This window comes from Catharus ustulatus, chromosome 15 (genome assembly GCF_009819885.2).
Source record: "Catharus ustulatus isolate bCatUst1 chromosome 15, bCatUst1.pri.v2, whole genome shotgun sequence".
NCBI lineage: Eukaryota > Metazoa > Chordata > Aves > Passeriformes > Turdidae > Catharus > Catharus ustulatus.
The window spans coordinates 17,905,968-17,921,100 of record NC_046235.1 but is presented as its reverse complement, the minus strand read 5'-3'; the positions used below and the strand labels follow the sequence as shown (position 1 = coordinate 17,921,100).

The following is a 15,133-nucleotide window of genomic DNA, read 5'->3' as shown; positions in this document are numbered from 1 at the left end:
GGAATATTGGCAAACAGGGGGGGTCAGGCTGGTATCCTCACCAGGAGCCCTTGACAGTGATATAAAAACAGCATTTCTCCTTGGCAGGGTGTGGGGACAGGAGCAACCCTGGGATGTTTGATTTGGGGATGCTGGAGCTGAGGATCCATGTCCCACTGCAGGGCTGCAGGGTCCCTGCTCTGGATGGCACCAGGAATTTCCAGCACTGGATTTATTTCCTGCTGTGCCTTTATGATCCTTCTGAGACTGTAAATGATTCTGAAGTCGAACTAAAACAGTTTAATTTTCTCCATAAACAGTCTGGTAAAGAAATGCTGTTCAAAAAGGGAAGGGTGGTCAGGTAAGAAGAGTTTTTTACTCCCTGAATGCCCCATTCCTCTCTGTTGTGGGGCTGATGGAACTCCCTGGGCAGTTTCCTCGTGCTGGGATGGCCTGAGAGGATCCTTGGGAAGATCCTGGGAGCAGCATCCCACCCACACCTGGAGCACAAATATCCACCCCTCCCTGCAGGGAGAAATTTGGGTAGTTCAGCCCCCCTTGCCCCAAGGACTGCAGGCAGCCTGGCACACAGTCTAAATTCATTTAAAACCCATTTGAAATCATCTTTAAAGCACAAAAATCATCTTTAAAGCACAAAAAGGCAGTTTTTCCTGAGCACAGCCACAGGATTTCTTTTCCACACACTTTATTTACAGCAGTCTCTTGTCCCTGCGTTTCCAAGCCACAATTCCCTCCAGCAGGATTTCTTTTGGGGGTGGGAATGGGATGATGCTCACTGTCCCTGTCCTGGCAGGGTCAATGGGATGAGTTTAGGGGTTCCTGTCCTGGCAAGGTCCATAGGATGAGTTTTGGGGTCCCCGTCCATGGCAGGGGTGAATGGGATGAGTTTTGGGGTTCCTGGGATGATTTTTGGGGTCCCTGGGATGAGTTTTGGGGTTCCTGGGATGATTTTTGGGGTCCCTTTCCCGAATTCCCGGCAATTCCCGGCCCCACGCGCGGCTCCCTTGCGCCCCCCAGCGGCCACGCGGGGCAGCGCAGCTCCCGCCGCTTCCCAAAAATCCCCATCCCGAGAATCTGCGGTGCTCAGCCCTCCCCAAATCCCCCTCCTGCCCCATCCCGAGCATCCTGCGGTGCTCAGCCCTCCCCAAATCCCCTCCCCAAACCCCTTCCCAAATCCCTTCCCCACTCTCCTGCCCCATCCCGAGATCCTGCGGTGCTCAGCCCTCCCCAAATCCCCCTCCTGCCCCATCCCGAGCATCCTGCGGTGCTCAGCGCTCCCTAAATCCCTTCCCCAAACCCCTTCCCAAAATCCCTCCCCAAACCCCTCCCCAAATCCCTTCCCCACTCTCCTGCCCCATCCCGAGCATCCTGTGGTGCTCAGCCCTCCCCAAACCCCTTCCCCAAACCCCTCCCCAAATCCCTTCCCAAATCCCTTCCCAAATCCCTTCCCCAAACCTCTTGCCCCATCTCGAGCATCCTCCGGTGCTCAGCCCTCCCCGAACCCCTCTCCAAATCCTTCCCCAAATCTCTTCCCCACCCTCCTGTCCCATCCCAGCCCCTGGCAGAGCATCCCAGCCCCTCCTGCGTTCTGACAGCGCAAACACCGAACCTGCTCCCGACCCCATCCCCGTTGGAAACCTTTCCTGGCACATCGGGCTACAGAGACTGCTGGCAGTTCGTGCCGTCGAGCTCCGGGGGAGCAGCCTGTCTGTCCTTGCCTTCCCCCTGGTGCTGGCGCTCAGCGAACCGCACGGCATCGTGGATGCAGTGGAAGGCGAGCGGGGCCCCGGTGCCTGCCTGGCCAGCCCAGCCGCCCTCCCGGAGCCGCTGGCGGATGGAGGGGTTGCAGTTGGCCAGGAGCACCTGGACACCGAGCTCCTGGTAGTCGTGGTGTGTCTCCTTCAGCACGGAGAGCCCCGCCGTGTCGATGAACTGCATGGCCCCACAGTCCAGGATCAGGGTGTGCATGTCTGGGGAGGGGGCACAGGCACCTTCTGGAACCTTCCCAGCCCTTCTGGCCTGTTTGAGGCAGCCAAACCCAGCACCCCGAGAGCCCCTGTCTGTGCTCGTGTGCGTCCTGTGCAGGACAGGATTGAGCCCCGTTTTCTGGTACAGCACAGCCTTGAAATAATCCTTGTTAGCATAGTACAGCGAGCACTCAAAGCGGAAAATTTTGACGTTGGCGACGCTGCTGAGCTGTTTGTAGGCGGCCTGGTCCTCGTAGACCTCCCTGTGGCTGACCCGGCCCAGCAGCGTGGCCCGGGGTCTCTGCGTGCGCAGGATGACGCAGAGCAGGGCGAAGCAAACGCCCACCAGGAGCCCGATCTCGGTGGTGACCAGCGTGGAGCACAGCATGGTGACCCACCACACCACGGCGTCCAGCCTGCTGAGCCGCCACATGGCGGGCGTGTCGCGGAACTTCCTCAGGCCGCCGCGCAGGTTGACGATGGTGACCACGCCCAGGATGGAGGTCTGCAGCGAGTAGAAGAGCGGGGCGATCCACAGCAGCACCAGCAGCAGCACCAGGGAGGTGACCAGCCCCGACAGCTGCGTCTGGCTGCCCGTGGACTCCTTCAGCAGAGTCTTGGTCAGGGCGGCAGAGCTGGCAAAGCAGTAGAAGAAGGAAGGGATGAGGTTGCACAAGCCGATGGCGATCATCTCCTGGTTGGCGCTGACGGCGTAGCCGTGCTTCTTGCCAAAGATTTCCGCCAGGGACACGGTCATGGCAAAGCCAATCACGGCGATGGGCACGGCATCCAGTGCCAGGCTGGGAAACAGGCTGGTGTCCGGCACCGTGGGCGTCCTGAAGCCGGTGGGGATGTCCCCACACACGGCAGAATGGTAGCGCCGCTCGAAGTCAAAGTAGTGGGAGATGACGGTGGCCACGATGACCACCAGCAGCTCGATGGGGAAGGGCGCCTTCATCCTCGCCTTGTAGCGCTCGTTGAGCTCCTTGACGGGCACGATGACAGCCAGAGCCACCAGGCTGGTGAGCAGGTCGCAGATGTTGGTGTTGTGGATGGAGCTGAAAATGTCCACCCAGGTGAGCACGAAGGAGCCCACCCCGTCGCGGCGAGGGGTTTTCAGCCCCAGCAGATATTTCATCTGGGAGGTGATGATGGTGAGGCTGGAGCCGGTCACGAAGCCACTCAGGAGAGGCTCTGACAGGTAGACAGCCACGAAGCCCATCTGTAAAACCCCCAGCAGGATCTGAAAAGCAAAGCAGCCACAGCTTTAGCAGGGTGAGAAGGGCTGCTGGGGGTGGCTGGCAATTCATGTCCCTTTGCTGCCACTTCAGCAGCTCTGGCTACTCTGTGCTGAGCATTCCATGAGAGGAATTTGTCTTTCAGGAGTTAATCTGGGCTAGGAAAACTAGAGAGACCCACCTTTAACAGTGCTCCGTGGCTGGGGATGGCACACAAAAAGCCCTACGAGGGCCCTGCTGCTGCCTCCCATCAGAGCAGCCCTGGGTACCACTCAGTTGTGATGCTCTGAATTTTAGGTGTCTGGAATTGCTCAGTGGGGACACTGCAGGGTCCTCGAGGGTGGTCCTGGCCAGCCCCAAACTGCTCTAAGCTGCCCAGGTTGAGGTGCTGGGAAGGTGATTCCCAGATCCTTCTCCCCTCTCGCTGTGTCTCATCCTGAGGATGTTTCAGACACATCCCAGGACCTGGCTCTCCCATGGGGGAAACCAACCCCCGTCCAGCTGTGTTTGCACTTTTAAAATCACTGCATTCACAACCACTCGAGGGTGTCAGGGTCTAGAAACATCTCTCAGGACTCTCCAGTCTGAACCAACACTCAGACATCCCAAACTCAGAGAAATTCCCAGCAGGAAACAGCACAAGAGTGACGATCTGTACCTGGTAAAGACCGACCAGGAAGCTCAGGGAGAGCGCCACGGTGATGGCGTAGCAGCTCCTGTCACAGCCCTCTGTCCCATTGCTGGGGGAGCTGGAGTTGTCCCCGAGGGCAGCACTGCTGTCCCCATAGCCTGCCAGCTGCAGGTGGCGTGTCACCGACTGCCCCACCATGAGGCACAGCACCCCGAAGGAGCCCACGCTGGCGTGGCGCGACGTGGCCGCCGCCGCGTAGATGATGTTGCAGAAGAAGTTGGTGTAGATGCCGTAGATGGGGTCCTGGTTGGCCAGCAGGGAGTAGGAGATGGACTGGGGGATGGCCACGATGCCCACCAGGAGCCCTGAGATCACGTCCCCCAGCAGCTGGGTCCTGGGGCTGTACTGGGGCAGCCAGTCCAGCACTGGGAGCAGCCGGCGCAGGGACGAGCTCAGGCTCCCCGGGGTGCAGGCAGCTCTGGCTTTCTCCAGGATGAACTCCTTGCTGCTGAAACCCGTGGGTTCATGTTCCTCCAAGCTGATAAAAGTGTCAGGAATCTCCTGTGGCCTGAGGGTGGCTTTGTTGGATGTGTCCTCCATGTCCCCAGGGGGGCTAAGGCAGGCGTGAGTGCTGCATATAAGCAGAAATCTTATTTTTAAAAGATCTTATAAAATCATTTTGCTCTGCTGAATTAACAGCTAGCCTGTAAGTTCCCATGAGAAAGAATCAGAGGAATGACAATCAGTTTGCACAAAATCTATCCTTGTAAAGAAAAATAGGTTGCACGTGTAACAACAAAAAATCTGTCCCATGAGAATCCATGAAGAAAATATGGGAACTAACAAAAAATAGAGATTCAATAGAAATACACCCTGGCCATTTACTGACCAATAAAATGAGTGTCAGTGTTAGCAAATTTGATTTAACACAGGGCCTTCTGATATCCCTGTAAAAACATGAGCTGTGCCATAAAGATGGGTTTTTCTGCAAGAAGAAATCAGAAATTTCTATTGAGGGGCTGCAGGCATGAGCACAAGGGGCTTTGCTTAGCCCCAGGGCTTGTGACATGGGTAGATAAATAAAGAAATAAAGGGAAATAAATGAAACAAAAGCATTTTGATTTGTTTGCTGTCACTTATGAACCTGATTAACACAACCCCCAAATCAGGGGCAGAGCTACAGAGCCCCCCCCCGTGCTCCTTCCACATCACTCTTGTTCTGAAACAGGAACTTCACTGAATTTCAGTGAAATGTCACTGATTTTTCACAGAAATTAAAACTCCTTCAGGAACTCTGCCATCAAGACCCTGCTACTTAAGCAAAAATTTATTTTTGAATCATCAAGATATTCCAAGGGATACTTTAGGAATCAAGATGTGGGTAAGGGAGATAATTTGAAAATTAATTTTTCCTTCAACATGACATGATTTTGAATTGCCTTAGTGGCTTGCATCAAGCAGATGTGCAGAATGAAACCATCCTGCTTTTCCAGGCCGGTTAACCAGGGACACCTTCCAGAGCTACTCCAAGATTTTTTCAGTCAAAGTGCAGCTGCAACAAAACACCTTTTGTGAGACCTGAATAACAGAGAGGAAAACTGAGGGGACACCCAGAGTGGCTGGGTGGTTTGGAACCGAGCTGGGATGAGGAGAAATCCCATTTTCCCCTGCACACATCAGCAATTCTTACCTCTGGCTGCAGCTGGGTGTTTCCTCAGCACCTGGAGCTCCTGCCCTGGGGACAGAGCTGCCCCAAGTGCCACCTGCCCTGGGATCTGAGCTCCTGAGCTCACCTTGTCTCTTTTATCTCGGTGCAGCCACCAAGCAGGGCAGTGTTTGGGAAACAAACACCGTTCTGAGAGGGTATTTGGGCTGACAACTTGTCCTGGACACCAAGAATGATTGAAGGGCCTTAGAGAAAGTGCCAGATAAGAGGATTGCTCGGGTCTGGAGAAGTGTTTGCTAAACAAGGGGAAGGATGGGAAGGAACCTCCCTGCTCTGCCCCTCCCTAAATTGAATGAGCTCAGGTCCTGCTGGGCTCCTCTGCTCAGGTTTTCATCTATCCTGGACCAGCTTTAGTGCCAAAAACCAAGAAGCAAAGCTCGTTGCAGAATGCCTGTGCTTTCCTGGCCGTTTTTCTGTAAAGCAGAGAGCAAAGCTGAGGAGGATTTTCCAGGGTTATTCCAGGGAGACAGCACAACTTTGGAGGTGTCAAATCTGCCCAGCTGTGCAGAGCCTTTTAGAGACCAGCACACTTCACAAGGGGCTTTGCTGTGCTGGAACACAGCTGGGGAAAGGGCAGGGTGCTGTTATTTGGTAGGTAAAGGTGAGCAATTGCAGCAGCAGCCAGCAAAAAAAGGATTGTTCATCACCCTGAGTGGAAAGAGCAGGCTCATAAATACCAGCTGGAACTGCTGTGCCCTTGTGAGCTGTGCCAACAACCTCCACCAGCACACACTCCCACTCCCCTTGCTCTGCCTCCTTCTTTCCCAGCTCGTTTCCATTCACCCAGTCCAGATTTTGCTGGATGGGCCATGCCCTGTGCAGCTGGATGAATTCCACACAGGCACCTTGGCTTTTCTTGCAGAGAAAATGCTGCACAGCATTCAGAGAGCTGGAGTGGGGATGGAGAGCTGGAATTTCCACAGGGTTTGGATGGAGAGGCTGGGGAGACACCCTGAGGGAAGAGAAGGGGGAAAATCAACATCCTGAGCTCCATTTATCCCATCAGGGCAAGTCTGGCTCTCAGTAATCAGGAGTAAATAAAGAAGAAACATCAGTGTTCTCTGGCAGCAGGAGAAAATGAGAGCACATGGTGGGGAGGCAGCTGCTCAATGTTTTTATCTATTTATATCAATTCTTTTTTTTTCTCTGCCATTCCTCCACAGCTGATGTATTTTCAGGTGCACCACTGAGAGCTCCCTTTTCCCCTCCCCTGCTCTCAGTAAAACTCTGTCCTTCCCTGGCCTCCTCATTCTCCTGTCCTGAACAGATGATCCTTTCAGACACTTTGTTCCCAGTTACAGCTCACTCTGTGCCTTGGCCTGGATGCTGTGCTCTCTACTCCCTCATTTCCTTTTTCCATCTTCTTCCCCAGCAAGTGACCCAAATTTCCATTTTCTCTATGAATCCTTCATCTTGATATTCACTGAAGAAGTGATGAGTGAGGAACTGGAGAGCTGGCCAGGCTGGAATTTTGTCTGATTGTTCCCTGGGATGAAACCCAGCTGGGCACAGCCCATCTTTGGGTTTGATCTCATTTAGGAACATCCAGCCCTGGATCTCTGCCCTGTCCACCACAAAAATGAGGTGAAGCACTTTTTCCACCTGTGGGAGGATTTGAAGAACTTCAGCCTCCAGCCTGCTGCTGCTTTTCCTCCCAGATTACATCATTTATATATTCTGGAGCTCTTTTATTAGTTAAGATTTCCTTTATGCCCTGACAGAGCCCTGCTCTTCCCCCTCTCTGAGGTTCTGCCTCCAAGCCTTTCCTTCCATGCTCCCCTAGAAATTTTTTCTCCTTTTTCTTATGCTCAAAGCCCCAGTTGCTCCTGTATACTCAGATAATAAATATATATTTAAATACCTTCCATAGTTTAAAATATTCCATGCTTTTTGCAGTTCTTTTTTCCCCTCCAGTTTGATTCTCTGTGCTGGAAATTCTGGCTGTGGGCACTGAGGAGAGGCCAGCCCATGAGGGGCTGTAAGAACACTTTGGACATCTCTGGAATTCCTTTTTCTGGATGAGGTGAGGCAAGGGCAGAAAACATAATAAAAATGTCACCAAAGTTTTCAAATTATAAAAATTTGCTGTGGGGAAAAAAACCCACAAAAACAAAAAACAAACAAACAAACAAACAAAAACAAAAAAAAAACCCAAACAAAACAAAAAAACACCAAAAAAAAAAAAAAAACCACAAAGAAAAAAAAAACACCAAAAAAACCCCAAAAAACCCTTGAGGTGACCTTGAGCCACCCAGGGCTGTGCTGCCTTCCCCATGCAAGGTCAGCACAGCTGGAACAAGTTTGTTTCCAAAAGCATCTTCAAGGCTTGTCCTTTATTGCCACTATAAACTCGCTGCATGCTCAGCCCATCCTGGGCTGCACAGATGGTTTTGGACAATGCAGGTGGAGACAGAACCTGCCTGCCCTGACACAGCCCCTCTGCTTCCCAGAGCATGAAACCCCAAAGATTTTATTCCTGGCACCCAGGTAACCCCCAGAGCAGTGCCAAGGTACAAGGAAAAGCAGGAGTGGCATTTTTACCTTAAAAATCATTTTTTTGGAACACTTTTCCAGGCTTTTTGTAAATGCAGCAAGTTGAAGTTTGTGCTGCTGAGTTTTGTTTTACATTACAAGTTGGCACCTCCTTGGAAGAGATTGAACTTCACAAAGGGGCTGATTTGCTTTAAGGTTTTAAATAAATTTGTGATTATTTGGCTTCTGGAAGTCCCTCAGGTCATGGTTTAGGACCTGGCTGCACCCAGTGCTCCCCATGACTCAGATCACAATTTTTATTTAAAAAAAAAAAAAGAGGTGAGCCAGGTAAAGGTGCCAGGTTAAGAGAGATGCTTTTCCTTACCTTCAGGGGGGGTCTGACAGTATTTTTGGATGGTTCAGCTTCACTTGAAATGTATTTACAGCAAAAATCATCTTTTTTAAGGGGAAAACAAGGAAAAGGAGCCAAGGCCAGGACTGGTGTCACTGCTGAGATGGCAAAGCCCAACAGAAACAGCTGAGGACAAAAAAGCTGAACAGAACCTCTCCAGTTGTTTCCTGGAAAGGAATTATTTACATTTCTGCAAGAGATAAACACATCCCCAGAACTTTTTGCAGCCCCCTGTTCTCTGGCAGGGCAGTTTAACGTTCAGAGGCTCCAGCAGGGCAGAGATAACACAAACACTGAGAGGCCAAAAGTGTCACTGCCCTGGGGACTGAGAGGGACCAGAACTACAAATAAACAACAGTAAAGAGCATTTTCACTCCTGGAAAATGGAAAAAAAAAAGAGCCAAGCACATCAGCTGTGGAGGTTTTTGGGAGCATTCTGTCTTTATGCAACAAGGATGAAAAAAAAAAATCCCTCAGCAGCTTTTTCTGCCCCTGGTTGCTGTCCCCACGTGTTTCCCTGCATGACACATTCCCAGTGCTTGTGACCCTTTTCCAGATTATCCAGGTAATCACTGCAAGGGCTGTAAAGGCTCTGCAAACAGATTAAATTGATTCCAGATGAATGCAAGACGTTTCTATTTCATATCGATCTGGCACCCAGCCCAGGCCCTTTGGCATCGTTTGGGAGCGAGGATCTGGTACAAGGTGCCCAGAAAAAGCTGCCCCACCCCTGGAAGTGCCCAAAGCCAGGCTGGACAGGGCTTGGAGCACCCTGGGACAGTGGAAAGTGTCTAATATCTCATTAATCTCCTGCCATGGGGCAGGATTGGCTCTTCCATCAGATTTGAAGCAGCTTTTTCTCACCACCCAAACATTGGGATGCTGTCACAGGGTGTGGTGGGAGTCAACAGCTTTGGGTGGTGAAGCTTCATCACGAGGAAGGGCTGCAAGAGCTGTAACCAAGTGCTCAGAAATTCGTGTGGGAGGGCTCTGAACGGGCTGGAGCCCTGGGACACCTTTCCCAAGCAGCCCCCAGAGCCAGGGGATGGGGCTGGGGGGTCCCACCAAGCATGAATGCAAGGATTAGTTAATCCCAGGTAAGGCAGAGCCTAAAGCAGCTCAGGTGGAAGTGCAGCTGGTGATCTCAGCTGTGCAGCAGACCGGTTCTGCTGGAGGCAATGCTTGTTCTCTGCTTTTCAGGAACAAACCCCTGCAGGCATTCCCCAAACCCAGCCCTCCTTCCACTCTGTTGGCACCAACACAGAAATTGCAGCCTGTGCACGGAGGTCCCCTGAGGTAAAAGGGATCCTCAGGTAAAAGCTGAGCCATGCTGGGCCAGAAAAGTCTTTTCCATCCCCTCAAGGACACGTTTGCGGACAGAATGTCACAGGAACTGCCCAGAACTGCCCTCACAGCTGCTCACAGGTTTTTCTGGCTCTCACTGGCCATGGCCTGAGCAAGCCACAGAACCTGGGATGGAACCACAGAACCAAAGGGAAGGGACCCACAAGGACCAGCAGAGTCCAGCTCCTGGCCCTGCACAGCCCCAAAATCCCAGCCTGTGCATCCCTGGGAGTGCTGCATCCATCCAGAGGCTCCTGGAGCTCTGGCAGTGCCCAGCACCCTCTGGGGGAAGAACCTTTCCCAAAATCCACCCTGAGCCTCCCTGGCACAGATTGATTTATCTCAGGGAGCACTGAAAGCCACAATAGCAGTTGTGCAAGGCTGAGTATGCAATACCAGCTGCTGTAACTGCACCTGTAGTAAAGTACAAACCAAAGCTGGCCATTCCCACGTTCAGGAGCTCAGTCTGTCCCACAGCAGGGTGCTGCTCCCTGGCACATCACTGTCCCCACGTGCTGTGGGTATTAGTGCCATGACCTGTCCTGGCTGCACAGAGCAGCTGGGGCACAGCAAGGTGAAAGTGCCAGCAGAGCCCTGATTTACCTGGGATGGGAAATGCCCTGGGTGCACAGTGGGTCAGAGAACAGGGCATAAATGTGAGAACAGGACACAGAGCTGAGAGAGAGAACAGAGCACAGATGTGAGAGAGAACAGGGCACAGCTGTGAGAACAGGTCACAGATGTGAGAGAACAGAGCACAGAGCTGAGAGAGAGAACAGGGCACAGATGTGAGAACAGGGCACAGATGTGAGAGAACAGAGCTGAGAACAGGACACAGATGTGAGAGAGAACAGGGCACAGAGCTGAAAGAACAGAGCACAGATGTGAGAGAACAGAGCACAGATGTGAGAGAGCAGAGCACAGATGTGAGAGAGCAGAGCACAGATGTGAGAGAAGGCACAGAGCTGTGAGAGAGAGAACAGGGCACAGCTGTGAGATCAGGGCACAGAGCTGAGATCAGGGCACAGATGTGAGAACAGAGCACAGAGCTGTGATAGAACAGAGCACAGATGTGAGAGAGAACAGGGCACAGAGCTGTCAGAGAGAGCAGGGCACAAATGTGAGAGAACAGAGCTGAGAACAGGGCACAGAGGTGAGAACAGAGCACAGAGCTGAGAAAAGGGCACAGAGCTGTGATAGAACAGAGCACAGAGCTGAGAACAGAGCACAGAGGTGAGAACAGGGCACAGAGCTGTGATAGAACAGGGCACAGAGCTGTGATAGAACAGAGCACAGAGCTGAGAACAGAGCACAGAGGTGAGAACAGGGCACAGAGCTGTGATAGAACAGGGCACAGAGCTGTGATAGAACAGGGCACAGAGCTGTGACAGAACAGAGCACAGAGCTGTGATAGAACAGAGCACAGAGCTGAGAACAGAGCACAGAGCTGAGAACAGAGCACAGAGCTGAGAACAGGGCACAGAGCTGTGATAGGACAGGGCACAGAGCTGTGACAGAACAGAGCACAGAGCTGTGACAGAACAGCACAGAGCTGTGACAGAACAGAGCACAGAGCTGTGATAGAAGGGCACAGAGCTGTGATAGAACAGCACAGAGCTGTGATAGAACAGGGCACAGCTGTGATAGAACAGGGCACACATCTGTGTGTACACTCCATATCTCAGCAGAGCCTGCCAAGGCAAACAGGGAAGTGCCAGGGCAAACAGGGGCTGGGACTCCCCACTCAATCACCCCTGGCCTTTCTGTCCAAAATTTCCAGCTGCAGCATCTTCTAAGGCAGAGCTCTGTGCCTTGACTGTCCCTCCTGGTCCTGCAGGGTGGGCTGGACCATTGGCAGGACTGGCTGGTGCCAGGCTCCTGCTCAGCTGCACAGGGTCAGGCTGCAGTGCTGGCACTGCTGGTGGCCCCCAGGGCTCAGAGCTGGCCCTGCTGTGTCATTTACCCATCCATGAGGGGTTGGTGACACAGCTGGAGGAGCAGCCACCACCCCTGAGGGCTCTGCTGCTCTCCCAAAGGGCCAGGGCAGGGTGGAGAGATTGGCAAAGAAGTGCCTGAAATTCAGCCAGGGCAGATTGAGGGTCCTGAACAACCCCATGGAGCAGCTGGGGGGGACAGCTGGGGACAATCTGGGGGTTCTGGGGGACAAGGAGCTGTCCTTGGGGACCCTGAGCAGACACAGGGAGGGGATGGAGTCTCCTCCCCTGGATATTCCAGCTGTTCTGGACATGCAGAGCCCTGGGATGGCCCTGCTGGGGCAGGGAGGTGACACCAGAGACCCTCTGAGGTCCCTTCCAGCCTCACCCAACCCGTGATCAAGAATTTGTCTGACAACAAAAACAACTTCATCAATCTCATCTTTTAATTGTGCTGAATAAATCCCAGTGATTTTACCAGATTGGATAGAAAATTCTCATGCTAACAAATCTCCAGTTACAAATAACAATGGACAAAATCAGACAGGACAGGGCAGGGAGAGCACAGCAGGCACAGGATGGACACAACACAAAATCAAATTTTCCCTACAAACATTTGGTCGCTATAAAATCATCTTTTCTGCACAATTTCCCCACATTTTACCCCAAAAGCACATAAATTATTTTGTAAAGGGGTCAGATGTGCTGACCAATGGGATTGAGTCCAGTCCTGAGGTCCTGTTTGGTTAAAATGCTTCTCCAACAAACCCCAGGCACATTTTGCCATTTTGGTTGTTCTGCAGAAGATTATTCACGACTGTCTAAAATTATTCTGAATTTTCAATTATTAAAAAATCGTACCCCAGAACACACCAAGAACATACTAGAGGTGGAACACAAAACTAAAGACTCAAAGCATCATGTGCTTGTCATAAAAAATGAGATTTTACCTCTCCTTAACCCTGTTTGAATTGCATTTCAAATATAGATAAAATCTACTTCTTTAAGTAAAAAATCAGATATAAAAAATCGAACCCAACAAAATGTGGAGTCTTTAGATCACCTGGGAGCTGGACTAAGTGCTGTCAGAGCTGGGATTCAAATATTTAACCATGGAAATGGAAATTTGCTTCTGCAGCCAATGCTGAAATATTTGATGAATTTTCACATCCAAGATTAACACTATGCCTTAGCTTATAGAATCTCTAGAAAATAAAATAGGTGCTAATTATGCTATGAACTAAATATATATATATGAAATATTTCCCATTTTACCTCAGCAGAAGCCTTGCTTTTAGCACTGCAATGATCTCAAAGGCAAAAGCAAGGCTCAGAATTATTTCCACTTCAGAAAGAATTTGACTGAAATTGTAAAGATCAGGTTGATTTTTCACATGAGCAGCTGATCCTCCAAAGCCTTATGAAGATGATGACCCAGTGTAATTAATTCTTGGGATTTAACGAGGTCATTCCCAGTGCAAACCCTTCTAGTGTGGAGAAATGCAGGAATGTTGGAATTCCATCACTGCTGGAGTCCCACAGCATCATCCCACACTCTGCAGAACAAACTCAGCCACACAAAGCCCCAGCATGGCAAGAGCAGCACAGGAATATTTGCAGCCCAGCTTCACCAGCTTAGCCACGGAAAAAAAATTAAAATATCAATGACTTCAAGCATTTAATCACTTTTCCAAAGCAGGTGGGAAGAACCCAACTCACAAAAGAAGATAATGCCCTGAAACAGATTTTTGCTTCAAGAGTTTCACCCTGGAGCTAGGACAGAGCCCAGGCAGAGCTCACCAAGCTCAGCACAAGGCTCTGGCTTAAACCCAGCGTGTTTTCCTGCCTGCAATTCTCACTGAGAATTGGTGGATCTGAACCTCCTGGCAAAAGAAATAAGCAGAGATAAAAGGTGGCTGAGATTTCTACAGGAGGGAGAATCTTCCTCTGCTGGCCTGGCCAGGACTGAGACCAAACTGAGACAAAAATAAATAACCACAAACCCCAAAATCCCTGATTTCCACACAGCACAGTGGCTGGTGCCACACTCACAAAAATCACAAAAAATCACAGAAATCACAGAAATTTCATAATGAAGACACCAAATCACAGAAATCCCATAATGAAGACACAAAATCACAGAAATTTCATAATGAAGACACCAAATCACAGAAATCTCATAATGAAGACACCAAATCTCAGAAATCTCATAATGAAGACACCAAATCTCAGAAATCTCATAATGAAGACACCAAATCTCAGAAATCTCATAATGAAGACACCCCCAGGTTCATCTGTGGCTCCTGGGCAGCACAAACAGCTCCACAAATCCTCTGCCAGCCCCAAACCAGGCTGGGGCTCCAGAATTCTGGGGTTGTTTTCCACTCACTTTATTATTCAGGAGCTGTGGCTTTATCAAAATATCATGAGCACTGAGCAGCAGGGCACATGGACACCAACACACACAACTTCTTCTGTTTACAGTCAATATTCCGTGTCTTGAGGCAAAACAAATTGGAAAATTGCAAACTGTACATCTGCAATAACAACAGAGGCTGGGGGTTGGTCCTGCAGTGTTTGGGAGCTGCAGTGGCTGAAAAAATCAGCATCACAGCATCACAAAAACCAGCCTGCAATGCCAGTATAAACCCAAAATAAACCCTGTGCTCCCTGCAGTGCCTGCTCCTGTTTTGGGAAGCGGACTGAAAATGTTTTTCGTGTCAAAACACTCAGACAGGTGAAACATTTCTTAGACATCACGCAGCCACAGCAGCAACACAGGAGGGAAAAACAGGCTGGAATTGAGCAGGAGAGTGCTAAAAACATTCCCAGTACAGCTGAGACTGAGAGGGCTCATTTCCATAATGCTCTGTTGTTGTCGTTAATGAACGTGCTAATGATCTCTTAATTCTTCATTTACATTGATAACTGCTGCTCAGGACATTTGGGAATAGAGCTGAACTGATTTATAGCAGCTCCCAGTCTGAAGTGGGCTCTGAAGGTTCCCCAGGCTGATGGAAAACCCAAACCCAGCTGTTCTGAGGGACCCTCTTCCCTCAGTTTTCAGATTCAGGGGATGGGGGAAGGCTCAGGAAGATGTGAGAATGGAAGATTTCCCTAAAAAAACCTGGCACATGCACCTGGCAAAAATAAAAACTTTAAAAAATACCCTTAAAAAACCTGGCACTGCTCATTTCAAACAGAAGAAGGCAGGAGAGCCCTTGCCAGGACAGGACAGGAATATCACAAAAGCATAAATGGAAATATTCAGCTGCTGCATGCATCACATGCAGCAAAATACATCAATCCGTGGAATTCCTTTATAAAAGAAATGCTTTAGAGGAAAAGTTTCCAATCAGTGACTTCCAATTCCTAAAGATAAAACTGCATTACTTTAAAGGGTCCATAA

The 15,133-nt window shown here is 50.5% G+C and overlaps 1 protein-coding gene across 1 annotated transcript; it reads right to left on the bottom strand.

Moving 5' to 3' along the window:
- Positions 1-1,551: 1,551 nt before the first annotated feature.
- LOC117003376 (sulfate transporter-like) lies at positions 1,552-4,865 on the bottom strand. Its single transcript, XM_033073278.1, has 2 exons — positions 3,864-4,865; positions 1,552-3,210 (listed from the first exon to the last, which is right to left on the bottom strand). Exons 1-2 carry the CDS (start codon positions 4,434-4,436, stop codon positions 1,657-1,659), a joined length of 2,127 nt encoding a protein of 708 aa, XP_032929169.1. The 5' UTR covers positions 4,437-4,865; the 3' UTR covers positions 1,552-1,656.
- Positions 4,866-15,133: the final 10,268 nt, after the last annotated feature.